Source organism: Thermobia domestica, chromosome 17 (assembly GCF_964235325.1).
Source record: "Thermobia domestica chromosome 17, izTheDome1.hap1.1, whole genome shotgun sequence".
Lineage (NCBI taxonomy): Eukaryota > Metazoa > Arthropoda > Insecta > Zygentoma > Lepismatidae > Thermobia > Thermobia domestica.
In genome coordinates this window covers 182003711-182021881 of record NC_137470.1, presented here as the reverse complement: position 1 = coordinate 182021881, position 18171 = coordinate 182003711, and the positions used below count along the sequence as shown (strand labels likewise).

General features: G+C 34.7%; 1 protein-coding gene across 1 annotated transcript in view; it reads right to left on the bottom strand.

Moving 5' to 3' along the window:
- The window catches only part of LOC145674263 (putative serine protease K12H4.7), a 166821-nt gene that overhangs the window by 23681 nt on the left and 124969 nt on the right, over positions 1–18171 (bottom strand). The window contains exons 7-8 of the mRNA XM_081744098.1: positions 12758–13353; positions 1940–2072 (exon numbers count right to left, since the gene is read on the bottom strand). Coding sequence (XP_081600224.1) covers positions 1940–2072; positions 12758–13353 — 729 coding nt within the window. The remainder of the gene's footprint in view (positions 1–1939; positions 2073–12757; positions 13354–18171) is intronic.

Sequence of the window (18171 nt, the reverse complement as noted above, 5' to 3'; positions counted from 1 at the left end):
TGGGTGCTTTTTATCGTTTCACTTTGAAGAGCCAATCCAGGGGAGGGGGAGATATATATGTAAAAAAATGAAATCAAAATGACTGCCTTTGTGACATCATTATTCTTGAACCACCCTACCGATCTTGATCAAGTTTTCAACACCCACGAGTTTAGGGGCAAGGGTTACCTTAAGCTATTCACTTTGACGATGCATATTAGGGAGGGGGAGAGAAATTTAAACATTATCAAAAATGACCGATATTAGTGTTAAATCAATAGTTGGGGTCGATAAGAGAAACAGTGACACTTCTGATGCTGTTCCAATCCAAGTTCAGCCCTGATTGTTGGGGAGGGGGAGGGTACAACGTAAGGGAGGGGTATAAACATTTAAAAATGATCGAAAATGACTAATATTGGTGTCGAATCCATAGTTTTAGGAGTAGCTGAGATTAACAGTGATAATTATGATGCCCTGTGCCGCAGCGCAGATGAAGGGAAGCAATATATATATATATATATATATATATATATATATATATATATATATATATATATATATATATGATAGAATAAATAAATAAAATGGCCACTGTCAGTGTCGAATTTATAGTTTTCTGGGTCGCTTAGTGATACTTTCGAGCACTATGAACAAAATGAATAGTGATGCTTTGGAACCTGTTTAAATTCAAATTCAAAACCGTAGGATATGGAGGAAGATAAATTTTAAAATGATCGAAAATGACCGACATTAGTGTTGAATTCACATTTTTCAGGTCTCTGAGATGAACGGTGACACTTCCGATGCCATACCCGCAACACGATGGAGGGGGAAATGTATATAAATGATCGAGAATGACCAATATTAGTGTCGAATTCATGGTTTTCGGGGTCGCTGAGATGATCAATGATCTTTCCGATGCTGTTCAAATCAATGAAATTTAAATCAAAAAAAGCATATTTCATGGGTACTAAACACTTGAGATACGGAGTTGTGCGTTTAAATTTTCATTTCAACATAGCGAAGCGGGTAATATACGCTAGTAATGTATAATTCATAACCGCTAATGAGATGCCCAAATATGTGAAAGAGTTATAAAGAAATGATGAATAAATAAAAATAAATTATTATCTATAAACCCAAACACATGATAATTTTAAAACTTGCAAATTGTTATTAGTTAGATAAAATTGGATTTTTTAAAGCGAGTTAGAGAAAATTTATTCAGTAAAAACTAATTATATCTTCCAATATTATACAGTGCGTTCCAAACGTTATCGGTATAGGGACCAGGGTTAAAAAGAAAATTTTATGAGGGTAAATAAACTGAAACCTAGTGGTTATAATATTCCTGCAAGATATATATTGTTTTTCAATGTGAAAGGACCTAATATAATGAGTAAATAAAATTGACGGACGTTAAAATTCAGAATGATAGGATAAAAGATCTCAACTTTTCCGATTCGTCATTTTGTTGACTTTCCGCGAAATTTATTCCTTTCCATAAGCACTTAATAAAGAAATTACAGATCTAGTTTCGTTAGATACCAAAGAAATCTGTTCATAAAATAATTGATTTTAAATAACATAGTACGTAAAAGAGAAAAAAATAAAAAATAGTAGACCACCATATTTTTGGACAATGTGAAGTTATGGATTAAATACACTTAACATGAAGGAAGTGTGTCTCGAAACAGTTTATGTTCAATGTTAAGTCTACTCATATGCATTTTTTTTTTAAAGAAGAAAAGCGTTAAAAGAAACTTTGACGTTGTATACAAACTAGCACATATATGTTTCAAGATTATTTTAACATACGGTCTTGAAAATTGTTTGCGAAACTTTTTATTCCTATATAACTTTGTTACTACAAAATCAGCAAATATTAGTTTTAAGAATACAAAAACATATAGATCAATTAAAGAAAACTAATGACTCCATTATATAAACGCTAACTTACGTCGGCCCATAAAGATCGATGCATCGTTGAATGAAAAAATCCAAAGTTACATTCTTGCCAAAAGGTAGATCTTCTAAGTTAGATGTTTTATAGAAACCAAATTCGGTACATGTTTGATAGAACCACTGAAGCACTGAAAGTAACCAAAAATTTTGTTGCAAATGACTTAATATGACCTCAACTATAAATATTTCAGAAACAATTTTGTTTTTAAACATTTGATTATTTTTTTTTTCTAAAGTTTGTTCAGACTACACATTAAAACGTAAGTTACATTTCATTCTATTATTTCTTAAAGTTTGATGCTTATTACTCTGTTAATTATATTGTATTACTTTTGTACAAATGAAATTATGAATGTAACTTGTAATTCTATTGTTTTGTAATTTTATGAAAAAAAAATCACTTGCTTAAAAGAGTCTTAAAATGGTATTTTTGTTCTTTTCATTACAAATACTAAAATACCGGTAAATTTAGTAAAATAAAAAAAATCTTACAAATAATAACATTATTGTTTGCAGTCAAGTAGGTATTGTTTTCCGATGGACAAATCGCGCCCAGTAAGCAGAAAGGAGCTAAGCTCCAAAATGAAAATTTCTCAGGAGAGCATAAAAAACGAATGAAACGCTAATTAATTACGATTATTTCTTGCTTCTAGAATTCAGTTTTCACTGTAAACCTTTCATATTGTCTCTTGCCACTTGTCTTCTTTCTGCACAACATTAAACATGAAATGGGTAATGAGGATATGCACTTAGTCGGACATCAAGAAAAGTGGCGCTTAGCACCTTTCTGCTTTCTGGGGACGAAATGTCAAAAAGTCTGTACAATGAGGACACAATGTTTCACTGAGGTTATATCTCCTATCTTGAAGGTTCTTTAGATTGTTCTACCATATGTCGTATATGTAATTTAACGTACCATATATAACCTGAATTTCAGTACGATTGTTCGAAACGCAATTAGAGCTCAATCTGGCTTTGAAAAAGAAGTCTAATGGCACCGAAGTAAGCTTACAAGACAAAAGAAAATTAAACTGAAAATCTAGAAAATATAAATTTTCAGCAATATTTTACAAGCGAAAGGTGATACACAAATCTCGAAGTTAAGGTTTTAAAATATATTAACGTAATGAATCTCGCATGAAAGTATCCAATAATAAGTGTGTAAAAAGCTAGTGAAAGATGCAAGAAATGTGTTTATACTTTCTCGCACAAAATATTTTAGATAATGTTTTCTAATAGTTGACTTTTGAACTATGATTTCTTCCACTATGTGCTTTACAATTTGCTGGTGATAGCGCTTATATAACGTTGGGTTCTTCTGTTGCTTGTATTAATCAACTTCTACAACCAGCTTTGGACAAATTAGCTACATGCTGCCTGAAATGAAAGCTCAAGCTGAATGCAAATAAAACTAAAATGACTCTATTCGGGCCCAAACGCAATAAATACTGTATCATTCGCAATCCAAAACGTCTACATTTAAATCTTTTTAATTTTCCAATCCCAATTCAAAACAGTCTCAAATATCTGGGTGTAACATTTGACAAACATCTTACCTGGAAGCCCCATCTGAAACAATTGGAAGCTAATATCCGGCTCCGTTTGAACCTTCTACGAAAACTTAAAGGCACCACGTGGGCTCTTAATTCGAAACTTCTACTGCAAACATATAAAGTCTTTGTACGTCCAGCAATTATGTATGGACATTTTGCCTGGTTGTCAGCTGCGCCAACTTTCCATGAGAACCTAAAAGTTCTCGAAAGACACGCCTTACGTCTGGCCTACTCTCTTGCTTTCGAACGCACCGAAGCCATAGATATAGGGTTGCCAGATTTTGTAAACGAAAAACCGGGACGCAAATACAATTTCACGGTTCCCACTCATTTGGTCAGAATCAATTAATTACCTGTCTTTTCCAGGTTACTACTCACAATTTTCTAGTTCATACTATACACAGTTAACAGAAACGAAGCCCCACAAGGAATGCAAAAAGAATGTGAAAAGGTAAAATAAGAAGAGCTACCTGGCGTCCCTTATCCCGAATTTCGTTTTTTTTTTTTTTTTGTCTTTAACAAGTCCTAAATATTGTGCCAATTACGACACATTTTCTAATTTATGATTGAAGACATACTTTTTTTTTTTTTTACTTCGTTGCGGTATCAACTGAGTCAGAAATACTACCTCCCGTTTTTACGAGACATACTAGTTCTTTCGGGTTGAATTTTTGCAATCTGAAGAACGAAAACCGGGACAAACCGGAGTCTCGAAAGCCTTTTTCGGGACAGTGAATTGGTTCATTGAAAATCGGGACTGTCCCGGAAAACCGGGACGTCTGGCATGGACCAATATAATCCATACCGCCGTATCTACCACCTAAATCCACATGTATTTTGCACATAACCTCCATGCATGTACTTAAGAAGCATTTTATCGCAATAGTAACTCTGACCCATTATCCACAACCTGATTTGTTATTAGTTTTCCTACTACAACCCATATTATTATATAGCCTGAAAACATTCTCCATGTCTCATAATCCACAAAGTTGAAAACATCTCTGGCCGCAGAGAATATGTTGACTTCTACTGCCCTCCCATCTATTGGATGGGAATGAAACTTCTTAAAAAATGATGTCTCCTCAAAAAAATTGATATTCAACGACAGTAGGTGGGAGGCACCTGACACCCGGTAGCTGAAAAATCGCCTTTTTTCCATGGTCTCCTGAGAGCAAGGACTGAATTTTCCAGTGTCTCACGATACGCTATGATCCACGCCCCGTCCACCCATGGTCTTTTACGACCTCCATGTTAGGGGTGAATTTGTTCTCTTTTATGAGCCCTTTTAAGGGGGGTGTACTCGTTCCCTTTTATGAGCACATTTTAGGGGGTGTACTCGTTCCCTTTTATGATCACTTTTCCACCCCCTACGTAACACACAGCAGAGCAGATAACAGATAAGAATACATAACATAACAAGGGTATACTCGTTCTCTTTTATGAGCATATTTTTCAACCCCTACGAACACATAGAAGAGCACATAAGAGTACGTAACGTAGCAAGGGTGTATTCGTTTTCCAACCCTTATTTTAACATAGAAGAGAATACATGGAGATTACAAACATAGCACAGATTTTATGAGCATATTTTCCACCCCCTACGAGCACAAAGAAGAGCAGAGATAACACATAAGAGTACGTAACATAACAAGGGTGTACTCGTTTTCCAACCCCTATTTTAACATAGGAGATAACCCATAAGATTACGAACACATAGCAAGGCAGATAACACACAAGACTACGTAACACTCAGCAGATCAGATAACAAGGGTGTACTCGTTCTCTTTTTCAACCCCTATTGGAACATAGCAGATTTGTTCTCTTTTTTCAACCCCTATTGGAACATAGCAGAAGTACTCGTTCTGTTAGGACCTTCCCTCCTCCTTTCTCATCCAGGGCTTGGGACCGGCAATGGCGGAGTTAAAAGGTTAGGTTATTCATTTTGTAGACATTTTAGCAGAGTTTAAAAAAAAATAACGACGTCTGGTTATTCACACACACATATATATAATCTCATGTCAACCACAATCACACATACATGGTTTACGGAGAACTTAATCTCGCGCCAGGGACCATCACACATACATGGTTTACGGAGAACTTAATCTCGCGCCAGTGACCATGGTTTACGGAGAACTTAATCTCGCGCCAGTGACCATCACACACGGTTTACGGAGAACTTAATCTCGCGCCAGTGACCATCTCAGAAATGAATAGAGCATAATATCATTAGCATCAATAGTGGTAAATGAGAATTTGTTTAAGAAATTGCGTAGTGAATAACCAGACGCACGGCATGTTAGATATAAAAAAACAATAATGTCCACAAAATTGAGATAAATCACCTTGAATTCGTCTTTTATTCCATGTATAATACAGACAGTTTCGTTTTAAAAACCTTATATGATGTTGTATTTAGGGAGGTATACCATAGCTATCGAAATACTCCCCCACACACATATTAGTTATATAAACAGCAACCCAATGTTCCCCAGGCTTATCACTAGAATCAGTGTTTATAATTATGGCTGCTGGAAATGTATGAATAAACAGCGGTAGCTCATCTGCAGCATATACTCCAATAAAATGATCTTTAGGCAGATTTTGTTGTAGCGCCTCATAAAGTTCAAGTGTATTTAACATTTTTTCCCTTTAATTAATATATACTTTTCTCTGGAAATCAATTTCTAATTCTGAAGAGAATTCACCATAAATAATTGCTGTTACAGGAGATGGGAGTGCTTCTTTAAAATGAACCTCTAGGCGTACACTTCCTTGCCGTTGTGGACTAGTATGAAATGCAGCACTAGCACTAGAATCGGGAGTTAAATCAAACACCAGTAGAGTATAACCATTAGGATATTCGGCTAGTGAAATATTATTACCTTGATTAGAATAATAAATACCTGAACCTGTAAATAACGTAGAATATGCTTGTATATATAGCTTATTATCAAAATCAGGTTGTAGTGGTTTGGAAGGCACAGCTGTTCCATCAACATACAATGTAAAAAATGACATATTAAAATGCTGAAAATTGAACGGATTTGTCTGATAAGTACCATTGAAAGCAGTATTAGTAACAAAACCGATAATAATACGTTTAGGCACTATGCCTGAAAATAGATCTGGAAGTGTACTATCCATAATTCCTTGTGGCAGCGTTTCAGTCTTCACTTGCACTTTTGTTATAGGATATTTTACTCTAAATTTAGGATTTTGTAATACTTTATTTTGTGCAATTTTAACTGCCGGTGACACATCAACCTTTTTCACAAGCAATGTTGCATCTGTAATTACAACTTTTCCACCAGCATCTGCGTCACCCATTAGACAGAATGTAGGTTTAGCTGGAATTAGTTTAATGCGCAGTTGTACACCATTCAGTAAAAATTTCTCCTGATTAAATATATCAGCATGAATATAACCCAATAATTCAAATGACTGACTTAAAGTAGTGAGAAGAAAACGTTGTTTAAATCCTACATTACTATCGGCCACACTGTCCATATGCCCTGCAGTATCTTTAAACCACATTGATGTTTGAAGATGCGTTGATTTAGCTTCAGCATTATAATTTAGTAGTTTTTCAATATACGATCGATATGGGTATGTGTGTGAAGAGTAGGAAATAAGTTGATTATTTAAATATAATTGCAATTCACTGAACATTGCATTGAGAAAATCATTTACAGGGCCGATTTTCTTATCGGCAGAAGTTAAATTAGATCCATCTGATTTAGTAATTTTACCTTTAATATAAAACATTGTGTGCGGTAAGTCAATATAGTCATCTCCATGACCGGGGACAACAAATTCTATTGGTGCATTATCAGCTATCGAAGCCACAGGCTTATATGGAACTATTTTATTACCTATAATACTGGTTTGAGTGGGTAAACCAGCAAATAAATCTAATTCTGATTTCATACACTCACACTGCATTTTTCTCACTATTAATATTCACACATGGTAAAATTTATAATACCGTATTACGCTTGCGAAAATGTAATTTTACACATACACTGCCATGCTGGAAAGGAAGTGGATTACCTGTACTATCTCTTAAATCAATAATAATTTGATCAAATTGTTTACGTTGCACGGAGACATAGTGAGGATTGTCAAAAATATGTACATTATTAATACCATACTTTGTAATATTTGTATTTATAATACGTAACAACGGAGCTACAGTGTCACCCACCATTTGTGGTTCTACAATATCACTGTAAATATACATAAGTGTAGGTAGCGATTTTTGTAAATCAGGTGGATAACGAGCATGATGCACAACTGCAATATCTTCTTGTTGTATGTGATTAAAGCCTAGTATTCTGGCTAGTTCAGGAGATAGACGTACTTCTATACGCCTCTCTTGATCTTTTATTACTCTACTGACTTCAATTCGTTTTACTGTTGCTTTAACTTTTAATTGTAAATTTAATATATCACTTTTATGATTAATTTGAGATAGAATATCATCAACATTATAATAGTGTCCTGGTAAGATTTTAGTTATGTTCCAGCTTTCTGTATTCATGAGACGGTAATAAATATTATTAGTATATTTGGAAACATTCTGAAATGAATTTGTATAATGTACTTCAACAACTGCCGTCTCCCACTCACCTTTCTCTAGCACCAATGGATGATATAATTTGGTAGTATAACATGACAAAGTATTTTGTGGAAAATACTCCATAGAACTGTTACTCGGTAGTGTAAGATAAAACCTAGTCTGTTCCATATTAATCAAAAATATCACTCTTCCTTTTCTTTTTACCACCAGTCGTCTTTGCAAAATGAACTTTTCCCCGTTTTCTTCTTCTTCCAGATCCTTCCAACACTTGATTTATTTTATTTTGAGCTTTAGTTTTTAAATTATTTTTAGCTTCTTGCCAACGTGATGTTAAAGCTTCGTCAATAGGTCTATTATCACCTAATACATCTCCTCTGTCTGTCTATTATCACCTAATACACCTTTATCTGTTTGTAGACGTAAGGGTCTACGACGTGTAGATGCAAATATTTGCTTAAATGCTTTTATAATGTTTTCACCAGTTTTTGTACGTACAGGCACAGCCCAGGCATAACGACTAAACAAATCAATCACTGTTAAAATATACCTATTACCATCATTATACTTTTGCAGACTGTGCATATCGTTTAAATCCGCTTGCCACTGATCGTCAATATTGAACACTAAATAGGGATTACGTGGAAACTTTTTACGTACTGGCTTATGCAGAGTATAAGTCGACTGTTCTTTTACCCACTGTTGCACTTTGTGTAAAGGAATAGATTTCTTCACAGCTCTCCATAATGACGTTGCGGTTGAAAACGAGGCAGGGTGTGAAGGGTTATAATAAATATCGGCCAGCTTCTTCATATTTTATAATCACACCATCTGTTGACAACTTTACGTTTACGTGGTGGCTCCTCCTCCTCCTCTTCTTCTTCCTGTTTTGGATCAGCGGCAGCGGCAGATGATGTCAGCTTACGAATATATTCTATACGCTGTGGGTTGCCTATATACTCTAAAGGTATATTGGATTTTGCTAACAGTACAGCAAAGGGTTCCCAACCTGTAGGGGGAATATTTTTCTTGCGATACCTGACAAAATCTGCTATTAGATCTACTATATTAGCTCCAGGAATTAATTTATTATAAATATTAACATTACCATTGTCATCCCAATGAATGTTGGAATTTTGTTTTAATCTACGTAATAAAGGTCTTGCCTTACGCAGACAATTTTCGGGAAGAGTAGATAGCATTTCATCCTCTTCCTCCCCGTCCTCATCCTCCTCCTCCTTCTTAGTGCCAACACTAGTTGATGTTGTTGCAGTGGGTTTTTGCACAATGTGTAAATATTTTTGTAACACCTCTTTATAGCGTATCCATTTTTCTTCAACACTCATATTTTTATTATTTAAAATATTTTTCATCTCATCATCTAAATTAGATATAGTTTGATATTGGTGCAATTTTTCTGGTGCAATTAAAACAAGCTTTTGTGCCTGCTGCATAATTATTTAATTAAAGTAGATAGTATACCTCCAATAATAGGTGCAAGCAAAGCAGTAAGAAACCCACCTTTTTGTACAATTATTCGTTTTTTCTTTTGTTTTAATGATGGACCCTTTTTCGCTAAATACCTCAATTCCTTTCTATACCTTTTTAATCTATTTTTCTCTTTTTTATTTACCGGAACATTTCCTTGTAATACGTTATAGGAACATTCACAAATAGAACGAATTAATTCGGGATCAGCATTTTGTAAAATTGCTTGGCGTACTTTTGGTTTTGCCTTTGCTAAAAGTTTTAGTAAATGTGCACTCTCTTTGCTAATCATTTTTTTCTTTTTGTAGCTATTATATTAAAATTGAGTATTAAAACATATCAGTTATTGAGATTATTTTTTTACCGGTACATAAACATAATTGTAAGAATCTGAGGGGAAAATTTTTGTTCGAACACGATGTTCGTCGGGAGTGCCCTGTTTTAAATCAAAAACCAAATAACTATGAGGATCTTGTGTTGCGTCCTGATAGGCTTCCTGTACAAATTTTGTGTTACCAGGATATAATTGGCGTGCTAGATAATTAATTTGAGCCTGGTCTCTGGGGTTTTTAAAACATATTATATAATGGCAATTTAATGATATGTCTCGCATACCTTTAGCTTGATGAAACATATTTTGTGTTATAAAAATAACACTTAAATCTCGGTGGTGGCTACCTTTAGTAAAAAAGTCAACAATTCGTGTATCACATTCTCGCATTAAATCGTCAATAATTACCAGATGGGGGCCAGCTTGTGCTGGAAAATCATCTATTTCGGGGAGCCCTTTTTTAAATGTACAACCTGAGGATAGAGTTTCATACAGAGGTTGCCACTCACCATAACACCATACTATATTTTTCCATTTTTCGGCATAATGTTTTAAAAACTCTTTTACAAAATATGATTTACCACACCCAGTGGGGCCTGCAATAATGCAAGTGAAAGGATGTCGAAACTCCATTTTCTCTCTATTTTATATTTCTTCAAAAAATAAAATATTTATCAATCACCCAATAACATAGAAACTAATTCTAGTTGAATACGATTTGCTGTGACAGTATCTTCAACAAAAGTAACTTTAGAAAATTTACCCTTCACAACACATTCATATAGATATTTACTTATTAGAGGAGCAAGTGTAGAACATGAAGAAATTGCTTCATCAATACATGGGAAATAGTAACATATTTTTTTCCATGTAGAAAAATCTATTTCAACTCTACTATTATTATCATTTGCACAAATATACATTAAATTATCATCGTCATTATTAGCGTCAAGTATTACTTTCGTTTTCTCACTTAGTGCGTATTCAGTTGCATTCTCACCTTCTCTAAAATAATCATTTATATACATGGAATATGATAAAAACCTGGACCATTCATTAATTGATAACACAATACATTCATTAACAATGCGTAATTTTATAAACACATAAAATTTATAATCACTACTATATTTCAAATATACACAAAGATCGGTGGAATCATCGATGAAGTAAAAATAACTTAAAAGTTGTTTTTTATCCATAATTATCTATTTACACAACTTATTCTTTTTTACAATAGTCTATTTCTCTTAAAAACATAAGGCACTGTATCATAACTTCCTTCAACTCTTTTGCGTTTTGTGTGTACCAATTGATAGGTTTTCGTTTCCTCTTTGCTGATAATTTTGATGTCTTTTGTGCGAGCAATTTTGCAAGGGTTTGACACACTTACAGGAGGGGCATCATTCAGAACCATATTTCTAATTTGTTCGAAATTCACAATTTTCATTGTTTCACTATTTAGAGTAATTCCCCTCACCTTACAACAGGTCTTTGTTGTATCTCCGCTGAATACCTCGTACGCATAATTTTTGGTCCCACTGCTAGAAAATTAATTAATATATGCATTGGGACCTACATTATCTATTTCATTTTTTAACTCGCCGAAATAATCCCCAAGAGGTAATTTTATGCCTCCAGCTCTTACTATATAAATGAGACTATCAGTATCCATATATAACACATCTTTATCTAGCTTCTCTAAATAGTTGTATAATTCTAAGCGACCATGCATAGTAGTATACGCAGCCAATATTACATTAGTATTTTTTAACGGAATAATTGCATCATCCAAAATCTTGTAATTTAATAATAATGCATCTTCATCAATTTGAATTAGCTGTGTTACCTCAATATTACTGTCGGTTAATTTATCATAAAATATGGCAGGTTCTCGAATAATTTGTGTGTGAGTCATATTATCATTCTGAGCAAATTTGCCCCATAAACAATTCAGTGCTAATTTGCAAATACTTTTTCGTGCTTTGTTTTTATTACCAATTTTCCATCTATCTAGTTGTACTCCCTCTCTTTCATAATAATCCTTAATATATTTATTTTTCTGTTCTTCACTTTTACACCATTTAGGCCAACCATGAGCTTCTGTTTTCAATTTCATGAACAAATTTATATAATTTGTAAATAAGCCACCTTCTTTTTTAACAGGATCATATTGCACTACTTTATATTCCCATACCTCATGCATTTCTAATATTTTATAACCTTTCTCTTGGGCTTTACGTACTTCGTCCACCACCCACGTCCCAGTGAGGGCCCTCTCCGCATCACTATGCTCACAGTCCTCTGTATTTAGAGTGTCCGCGCATCTGCGACACAGAGGGAACAGAAGTTTATGATTGCTGCGATACGGTAGGACGGGATGATACAAATCCCGGGGAGGAAGTACTGTACATTTCACGATACCCTCAAATTTATCTATTGCTGGACAATCGGCACCCACATAGATTTTTGGGTGCCCTATGGGATATTTTTTCACCTTGCAACAGTAGGGGTATAACGAAATGACGTCCACGTAGTGCACCTCCTCCCCGGGGGCAGTCTTATAGTAATATTTAACAGCGGAACATAGCCCCCCATATAGAGCATCTCTAGGTTTGATAGGATCTTTTCTACATAGGGGGTGATGTGCCACCAATTCTGCAATTTGCGGATTTTTACGTAGTTCATTCTTCCATTCACACCCCCACATTTCATGAACTACGTAGCCCAAGTTTTTTAAATGATTAATTTTTCTAATGGTGTTTTCATAGCGTATTTCAAGAGTGGTATGCGGATCATTATATATAGGTTTATCACGCCCTACTTTAAAACATTTAACACATCCATGATAGAAACAACCTTCATATTCCCATACATGGATCTGTTCATCTATACGTGCATAACCATCTACTTTTAAAACACCATTTAGAACCATTTCCTTTCCATTTGCTGCGTGCTTGATTGTAATACCTAGTCTTTCTTGTTCGTAAACCAACCATTGAATCGCTTCGATGGACTGTTGATCTGACCAACGATAACCATTATGAGGAATAATACCTATAGTCTGTTCTTTGAGAAACTTGCGTCGAAATACCAGATTACAAGCCGAGGCTATACTAATTGCTTCGACTAGTGGATTAACATCAGTTATTTGCTGGAATTCTACTACGAATTTAATACATGCCTTCCGTAGAAGGTTAACATCCATGCGACAATAACGAATTAATTCTTCTTTAAAATTAAATGTCTGATTTGAGGATTTTTCATACCATTCCATAAACTGTTTTTGTTCTTTTTCCTTCATATACTGAAAACCATAGAATTTAGGGTCGGGCATAGGCCCTTCATAACTTTGATTATCTTTCGTATTAAAATAGTGTGGGAAATAACCTTTTGTTTCTTCTATGTCAAATGCATCAGATAATTTTGATAGAGCCATCGGAAAGAAATTAATACTATCGATAAATTTTAAATATTTACAATCAATACTCATTATTTTACACCCCTTCATTATGACGCTTGGAGTCCATCGTTTCGCTGATATCATTGCACGCAGGATAAAATGTGCATCATATCCTTTTGCATTATGTGTAATGCATATAACTTTACTAATATTGGATGGTTTACTGCATAAATACTCCAGAAAATCAGTAACACACTCTTCACCATAAAAAATGTTTTCCTTTCTGTTGCAAATAGTACATGAATTACCCTCGCTATTCTCAAGACAATGATAACATACTTGCTGAGTGATTACCAAATTAGGCACATGTTCACGGAATATTTCATCTTGCCTACACTCAATGTCATATAATATCATCATCCATTTTCCTACGTTTGAATATTTTCGTGATTGCATGTAACATAAATGCCGGGGGGGCATCATATTGTCACAGTTTATACAAAATGTTTCCCCACACTGGTGAGGATTTCTATTTTTCTTGATAACATACGCTTTAAGACATATTTTACATACTTTTAGCTGGGAGCACAAACCTGATTTTATATCATACGCCATACATTCGTTACCGTAAAAACATCTGTTACAATTATTACAATTTAATACTTCATCTGTCTTCTTACATGGAGGATTTTTTCGACATTTTGGGCATAATGCCTTACAGTGCCCTATATGCTTTTCTTTCACATTATATCTCTTATGGCATGTTTCGCAAAAGTATGAACAACTAAATGCAGCACTTAGATTGGTAATAACATTATAATGATTATTTATCAGGAGTAAATTAATTTTCTTTTCACCACCGATGCCCTCGAAAAATGTTTTCTCCCCCGTCAAATCGTCGTACACTGTAATCGTATAATCAGTTAAATATGATTGAATTAGTTTTAATTCAGGTATGCCACCACCATGCATCAAATTAACGCCAGAACTCTTACACAATAATTTAGCTTCTAAAGTCATAAAGTTCTTTTTTTGATTATAATAGGGTTGAGACGCATTTTTATTCCCTTTGTTATCAATGTGCCCTTTAGCAACTACAAGGGCGTGAGCAAGGCAACTACTATCTTTATTTTTAATAACGACTATACCATTGCATTTTTTCATATATTCTTCATCAGAGGAAAAATTTTGACTTTTCCTCCCTTCGCCTATAGGTAAAGCTACATGATGAAAATCAATAACAAAACGATCTTGTTCCATAAATTTAGCATTTGACTGAATGACTCGATTCAGAGCCTCCCAGACGAAGTCTTCACCGACATTCGCTGCTTCTCGAAATGAAAACCAAAACGATCTATCTGGATTATTCTGATTCCATAATGTCAGCCCTACCTGATGGTGGGAATCTACATCCTCCATCAACATATTCAATAGTTGAGCAATTCCACTTCGCAACCAGGTAATTGGGTTTTCCCCTTCAGGGGTTCTCGCAAGTTGTGCAGTTATCATTGTACCATTCATTCGGAATTTTTTGTACTTTCTAGTTATTTTGTTAATGATTGTAATTTTACTAGAACTTTCCATTTTTATTGCTTTATTCTATCAACTAACAATTATTTCCGCTGTTTGATGCTTTTACTGTAATTGGGGCTGTTCCCACTATAGAACACCAAGAAGTGTTTTTTCCAATAACGTTTTAGTGATATTTTCTAAACCTGAAAATAGTATTCTATCAACTAGCAATTATTTACGAAAACCTATATCTCACGTATTTCCGCTGTTTGATGCTTTTACTGTAATTGGGGCTGTTCCCACTATAGTACACCAAGAAGTGTTTTTTCCAATAACGTATTCTTCCTAACGGTTTAGTGATATTTTCTAAACCTGAAAATAGAGAAAAAGCAAATTATTACATTTCTTACATTGCAAAATCATCCAAAAAAATCGCTTATTAGGCGTATCCCACATAAACTAATATTTATGGGAAAGAAGATATAATATTCATAATTAGCATGATTGAAAACATCGAATATTTCATCAACCAACCAACTATAGCGCAAGTTATGAGGAACACTTAAAATCCGCATCGAAAATTTTGACAAAGTTCAAAACTAGCTTATTTTTAAAAAAATCTATATTCGGCTTATTTTTGGCCGGGTTTTCACGATCGTATTCAACACAACGTATTATTCAAAAAATAATCGGTCTTGGGTGGGGTTATGAGGAACACTTACAAATCCACACCGAAATTTTGACAAAGTTCAAAAGTAGCTTATTTTTAAAAAAATCCATATTCGGCTTATTTTTGACCGCTGTGACACCGGGTTTTCACGATCGTATTCAACACAACGTATATTTCAAAAAATAATTGGTTCGCGGTGAGGTTATGAGGAACACTTAAAATCCACCACCGAAAATTTTGACAAAGTTCAAAAATACTCACCCTTAATTCACACTTAAAATTCACTTCACTGTTCTCACACACTGCACACGATGTTATCTTCTTGCACGCCGGCGAATAACTGACTGAGAATTGCTTCGAACCTCACCCCTTATATAGTGTTCTGCTTTCCTCTGATTGGCTAAAATAAAACTCTTTTTCATTGGAGCAAAATCTACAAGTCAAGTATCTCATTGGCTAAAATAAAACTATTTACTATTGGCTCCGAACAAAAACGACTAAGATATGTACTAAATATTTTCTACGTCCATTTTTGATGTCCAAAAATCATAAAATGGCTCATATCTCGAAAACGGTCAAAAATATCGAAAAAATAATCGAAAAAATCTCCCCTTTATGAATCCCCTTGCCGATTTTACACATGAAGAACCCATGGAACCATGTTTCAAACTTGTACGACCAGGGTGGGCCAAGTTGCCAAAAGAACTTCGGATCGTCATATCTCGAAAACGGTGAGAGATAGAAATAAAATTTTAACGGCATTCGATTTAGGATCATCAAATGTATAATCTACCCAAGTTTGGTAAACATCGCCCAACTTTCAACGGTTTTTTTCGAAAATCGAAATTTTTTGCCTCTAAACCGTCATATCTCGAAAGCGGTAAGAGATAGAGCCACATTTTTGACCGGTCTTTCCAGTGGAGTACACATATACAGAGTTTCAAAAACTCAGAAACCAAATGGGTCGAAATTTTGAAAAATTCGAATCGTTATATCGGGAAAACAGTGAGAGAAATAAAATTTTAACGGTATTAGATTTAGGATCATCAAATGTATCATCTGGCCACGTTCGGTAAACATCAGCCAAACGACTAAGATATGTGGTAAATATTTTCTAAGTCCATTTTGGGTAGCCAAAATTCATAAAATGGCCCATATCTCGAAAACGGTCAAAAATTAAAAAAAAATAATCGAAAAAATCTCCCCGTACCTCACCCCTTGCCGTTTTTAGACATGAAGAACCCATGGAACCATGTTTCAATCTTGTACGACAAAGGTGGGGGGCCACGGTGGCCCGAAAAAAAACATAACACATTGAAGCGCTGTTTCTCAGCTTTCATGGCGTCATTGCTAGAAATACTCCAGACAAGTCGTCTAAGTCCATTTTTGGGTGTCCAAAATTCATAAAATGGCCCATATCTCGAAAACGGTCAAAAATATCAAAAAAATAATCGAAAAAATCTCCCCTTTATAAATCTCCTTGCCGATTTTACACATGAAGAACCCATGGAACCATGTTTCAAACCTGTACGACAAGGGTGGGCCAAGTTGCCAAAAAAAACTTCGGATCGTCTTATCTCGAAAACGGTGAGAGATAGAAATAAAATTTTAACGGCATTCGATTTAGGATCATCAAATGTATAATCTACCCAACTTTGGTAAACATCGCCCAACAACTTTCAACTTTTTCGAAAATCGAATTTTTTTTTGCCTCTAAACCGTCATATCTCGAAAGCGGTAAGAGATAGAGCAAACATAACCACATTTTGAGTGGTCTTTCCAACGGAGTACACATATACAGAGTTTCAAAAACTCAGAAAGCAAATTGGTCGAAGTTAGTAAAATTTTGAAAAATTCAAATCGTTATATCCGGAAAACGGTGAGAGATAGAAATAAAATTTTAACAGCATTCGATTTAAGATCATCAAACGTATCATCTACCCGAGTTTGACAAACATCGTGCAACTTTCAACTTTTTCGAAATCAAAATGTTTGTCTCTGCTAGAACAAGTCTTCAATGTGTTAGATTGTCCACCACATCTGAGCCCTACTGTGTTGAATGCTCCCTTATTATCTGCTATGTTAAAATAGGGATTGGAAAATATGCCATACTCTTTTTTTTTACCTCTGCTAGGGGTTGAACTGGTACACCCCTCATAAAAGGGAATGAATCTTATGTAATATCTGCTATGTTCAAATAACGAGTACACCCCTGCTATGTTAAAATAGGGGTTGAAAAATATGCCATACTCTTTTATTACCACTGCTATGTATAAATAGGGGTTGAACGAGTACACCATAGGTGTTTGTCTACTATGTAATCTGTGCTATGTTTGTAATCTCCATGTATTCTCTTCTATGTTAAAATAAGGGTTGGAAAACGAATACACCCTTGCTACGTTACGTACTCTTATGTGCTCTTCTATGTGTTCGTAGGGGTTGAAAAATATGCTCATAAAAGAGAACGAGTATACCCTTGTTATGTTATGTATTCTTATCTGTTATCTGCTCTGCTGTGTGTTACGTAGGGGGTGGAAAAGTGATCATAAAAGGGAACGAGTACACCCCCTAAAATGTGCTCATAAAAGGGAACGAGTACACCCCCTTAAAAGTGCTCATAAAAGAGAATGAATTCACCCCTAACATGGAGGTCGTAAAAGACCATGAGTTGACGGTGCGTGGGTCATA